The sequence below is a fragment of the Leptonychotes weddellii genome, unplaced genomic scaffold (genome assembly GCF_054177405.1).
Source record: "Leptonychotes weddellii isolate Sample4059 unplaced genomic scaffold, ASM5417740v2 HiC_scaffold_6752, whole genome shotgun sequence".
Classification (NCBI taxonomy): domain Eukaryota; kingdom Metazoa; phylum Chordata; class Mammalia; order Carnivora; family Phocidae; genus Leptonychotes; species Leptonychotes weddellii.
The window spans coordinates 4,965-9,938 of NW_028036754.1; the positions used below are offsets into that span (position 1 = coordinate 4,965).

At 39.6% G+C, this 4,974-nt stretch overlaps 1 protein-coding gene across 1 annotated transcript; it reads right to left on the reverse strand.

Annotated features, from left to right (window-relative positions):
• Nucleotides 1-3,417: 3,417 nt before the first annotated feature.
• LOC102726313 (olfactory receptor 10D1B-like) lies at nt 3,418-4,884 on the reverse strand. Its single transcript, XM_006742139.2, has one exon. It carries the CDS (start codon nt 4,880-4,882, stop codon nt 4,184-4,186), a length of 699 nt encoding a protein of 232 aa, XP_006742202.2. The 5' UTR covers nt 4,883-4,884; the 3' UTR covers nt 3,418-4,183.
• Between the last annotated feature and the right edge of the window lie 90 nt (nt 4,885-4,974).

Below are 4,974 nucleotides of genomic sequence, written 5' to 3' on the forward strand. Positions count from 1 at the left end.
AGGAATCAATTTCATCTTGGAGGTGCTAGAAAAAATAATGTGAATGGCATATGTGTTTATTTGTAATGAGTGAGTTAAACATGAGTGTGTGTGTTACACTGATGCTCAGTTTTGCCTTAGAGTACCACCAGAGAGAGTTCAACATGGCATCTTTTTAACAAAAATCCCCAAATAGCCTCACCCAATCCCCAGGATGATCAATCCATTTTGTGCCATTACAAAACTCTATATGACCTATGAATGAAGACGTCTGAGATTAATTAACCCAAAAGCTGTTTTTTCAGAGATTACCTAATTTAGGGAGTTCTTATAGGATGATATAGATGGTCACAAAAGTTACTTTAAATTTACTTTTCATAGAAAGGTTTTCATGGTTGTAATTTTAAGAAACAAGGAACTTTTTCTGAGTCTTATTGACATGGTATTAATCTGTACAGTACTGATTGTTCATGTGTCATTTTAGAATGAACCTAGAAAGCATACTTTGTTAACTTTAGATATCACAGTATATGGTTGCCATCACAGTAACAGTGTAGAGACCATGCTTTTCGGAATAAGAGCTATTTGGGGACAAGCAGCAGCTTTACCATTAACTAGAAGTATAACTTGGAGCCCATCACTGAATTTATCAACCTTGGCTTTCAAATCTGTAAAATGAGGGACATCTCCCACTTCATAAAAATACTGTCAGGATTAAATAGCTGATAAATCCAAAGAATTTAATGCAGAATTTTACACAGTAAAATGGTCTATAAGGTTAGCTATTATTTTATCATCATTATAGCAAAATTTTACTTCCTCTTTTTTTTGGTATCTCAAGCACTCCCTTAATGATAGATATCTTTAGTTTGTCTGTTTCAAAATACAGTTAAATTTAAACAAGTCTGTCATCTGACCTTGGTTATTGAATTTGTCTTCAATCTAATGGAGCATTTTATACTATATTTTTTTCTTTCGCTAAATTGCTTTGACAAAGTCCTGATTCCCAGCAGGAATTACAACAACATTATGATCATTTCTACTTTCCTAAGATCTTTATGTCTTTATTTTACTGCAGGAAATTGGGGACTGGATCTTATATGTTCTCCTCTCATTCTCCTTCTTTTTTTAATGAAGCTTTGTACTAAAACTCTTCTTATAATTGGTACATTTTGACTAAATTCAAATACATGCTGATGTTGACATAAACTAATTCCAACACTATTTTTGTGTGTGTGGAATCATGTTTAAATTTTTAGCACTTTAGTGAGTTTGGATGATGATTATCACATGCAGAAAAAGTCGCCATCCTATTTTGAAAATTTTTGGTCATTCCTTTGAATATTTTTTCTCTTCTCTCCCTCTCCTCTTTCCTTTGGGGACTTCAATTAAACTTATATTATTAGACTGCTTGAAATTGTCCAATACCTCACTGATGCTCTGATCATATTGTTTTTCAATAGTTCTTCTCTCTATATTTCATTTAGGTTTCTTCCATTGCTGTGACAGAATTTACAAATTTTCTGCAGTGTCTAATTTGTTACTGCTCTAATCCAGTGAATTTTTCATGTTAGATATTATATTTTAATCTTTAGAATTTTGATTCAGGTGATTTTTTATCATCCATATTTCTCATAATGCTTATGATTTTCTTTACCATTTTAAAATATAGGATATAATTAAAAGTAACTGTTTTAATGTCTTTGTCTACTAATTCTACTTTTCTGGGTCTTTGAATATTGACCTTTTAAATCCTTATTATGGACCTTGTGTTTCTGTTTCTCTATATGTCTGGAAATTTTTTTTTATTTTAATTTTTAAATTCCAGTATAGTTAACATACAGTTTTATATTTCTTTCAGGTGTACAATATCGCGATTCAACAATTTTATACATTACTTAGTGTTCATCATGATAAGTGTTTTATGTCTGGAAATTTTTTATTCTGTAATGCACTTAGTTATTTGGAAAGTTTGATCTTTCAAGGCTGCTTTTAAGCTTTTTTGAGTAGAACCTGATTAGCCTTATTTCTGCTGGTAGTTTTGTTTCACTACTGAGACAAAATCTTTATAAATACTCTACTTAATGCCCTGTATAACACAAAGGTATTCCACACTTGACGGTGGAAATATCAAACCATTCTTAGCTCTAGTGCATTCCCGGGAGTGCTGTATTTTGATGTATTTCTTTAGAGAATTGGATCTTGTTCTGGTAGGCAGTTATGTTATTCTGGATCAGCTTAATCAATCAATGTCTTGTTTTCGGGTTTCTTTATTATGTGCCTGATTAGTTTTACTTTAGGGCTAATTAAGCGCCCCCCACACCTAAACTGTGACCTTTTGGGATCTCTACTAAACGTCCCATATCTTCTTTACTTGAGAAGGTCAGAACTTGAATGATTTCTAGCTCTAAGCAAGTACTTGAAATATTTTTACTTACAGCCACTACTTGTTATAATTGTTTCAGAACTTTTCTTTTCGTAGCCTTGTGGAAGTTTACCCTACACATTCACAAATTAGTGTATAGCCATTCACTCAAGAGGATCCCGTGTTGGGACACCTGGTTGGCTCAGTCAGTTGAGCTTCTGACTTGGGCTCAGGTCATGATATCAGGGTTCTGGGATGAGCCTGGCATGGAGCCACCCACCCCTGTAGGATCCTGGCAAGAGAGCCAAACTATCTGTTCAGCAGTCAATTTTGTACTGTCAGTCCCTAACGGACTCTTTGTCCTTACCCTCCCTGAACCTACTTTAGCTTTACTCTTGGAAAATGCTTTGCCAAAACCTATTCTAGCATAATGACGTGATGAGTTTGTAAAGTCTGATTCAAAACATAGAGAAGTGGGAACCAGATTTGCCTAGGATGAGGAAAGTTTCACATAAAAAATTATATTTTAACTAGGTGTTTGATAATGAGAATGAATTTGTCCAGCTGAAGACTCTGAAGGAGCATGTGTGGTAGAAAGAATAAAGGCATAGGACTTAAGAGAAGCAACTAGAAAAATGTTCTCCCTTTCAAAAACATACATCATCTCATCACCCTTACATGAGGCCCCAAACACAATATTGTGGCTGGTTCAGTCTAGCAGATTCCCTGACTGAACTCTGATCCCGGAAAGAAGAGCAGAGAAGACTTGCCTTTGCATCTGCCCTGCCTTCCTTCCCATCATCCTCTTCCTTCCCATCACCCCTTCCGTCCCATCACCCCCCTTCTGTCCCATCACTCCCTTCCTTCCCATTACCCCTTCCGTCCCATCACCCCCTTCCATTGCCGTTAACCCTCTTCCTTTCCATCTCACCTCTTCCCTTCCACCACTTCCCTTCCCACCCACTCCCCTTCTCCACCATCACTTCCTTCTCATTTCCTTTCTTTTCTTCAAATTATTGTTTGGATTGGAAAGGCACATCTCTCATGCTAAGCTCATTAGGAAAAAGAACAAAGGAATGTTAAGGAAGAGCACTCAAGTCACAGCCTTTTGGTAAGGAGAGAATCCAAAACCATAGAGCAGTAGTGGCTTGGACTTTGCATTGACCCCCGGCTGTGCTGGGGATTTCAAAGACAAACTCAGTTTCCTCATACTGAAAAACAACAGAATCAGTCACCCTTTCACAGACTCTGCCTGTTTAGTCTCCACATTCTTTTTTCTCTAATGCCTCAGCTCCCAGGCATGGACTCTTTCTAGGTCCAAGACTAGCACTTTGTGGTTGATCTCTGATTCACCCATAAGAAGCCTGCCTCAGGTCTCATCCAGAAGCTCTTTCCCTTGACGCAGCTTCTTTACATTCCAGTAGTCATGGAACGCCACCAGGGGCCACGTGGTTGAAGTTCACATTTTTCAACAACTCCTAGACCATCAAATGGTAGCTTATCTAATGCAGGCATTTGAGAGTATAATTAGATAATCATGCCAGCCAAAGTGAAGAAGTGCTAGAAAAGAAGCAGAGGATGTGGGAGGAGGAAAACAGGAGAAGAAAACAGAGTGAGGAACAGAAGGACTAGGCTTTCTTGCCAACTGGGAAGAGATAATCCTTCCTGCATGACAGATGTGCAGGATAATTTATTAGTTATATGACCTTGAACAATTCACTTTATGGCTTCAAACCTTAGCTTCTTTATCTGCAAAAGGAGCATTGATACTATCTGTGCTCTATATCACACAAAAGGAAATACCTTTGCAAGCTATTAAAGTATAGCTACTAATCTCTATCACTTCTCAGGAAGGAAGGCTACTTGCTGTAGCACCTTCCTCAGAGAATATTTTACTTCTTTATTCCTGAGGCTGTAGATCAAGGGGTTCAGCATGGGGGTGACCAGGTTATTCAGGATCTGGACAGTTGCACTGAGCCAGGGATTGGGGGTGAGCTGCAGGTAGATGAGGACCACTGGCATAAAGGAGAGGAGGATGGCAGTGAGGTGGGCACTGCAGGTGGAGAAGGCACGGTGTCTGCCTTCAGTAGACTGGATCTGCAAGATGCAGCACACAATGCAGCTGTAGGAGGTGAGGATGAGAAGGAAGCAACTGAGGGGCATGAAGCCCACACTGATGAACCCCACCATCTCCAGGGCTGAGGTATCAGCACAAGCCAGCTTCAGCATCACCGGGATATCACAGAAGAAATAGTCCACCTCGTTGGGGCCATAGTAGGGCAACTGGAAGGTGAGAGCGGTTAGAAAGATGGCCTGAATGCAACCAAAAAAGGAGGTCCCCACAGACAGGATGGCACACACTCTGTGGCTCATGGTCAGCGTGTAGCGCAGAGGGTAACAGATGGCGACAAAGCGGTCATAGGCCATCACTGTGTACGGGAAGCGCTCCGTACAGCCCAGGAAATGGTAGAAGAAGAGCTGGGACACGCAGCCTGCATAGGAGATGACCCGGCTGTTCCCTGAAAGGTAGAAGAGCATCTTGGGGGAACTCACAGAAGGGAAAAGTATGTCACACACTGACAGTTGGCACAGGAAAAGATACATGGGAGGGTGGAGCCGAGTGGAGGAGA

Bases quoted from the DNA above. Each gene is read 5' to 3' on its own strand.
- LOC102726313 (XM_006742139.2), bottom strand. From the start codon at position 4,882: ATGCTCTTCTACCTTTCAGGGAACAGCCGGGTCATCTCCTATGCAGGC.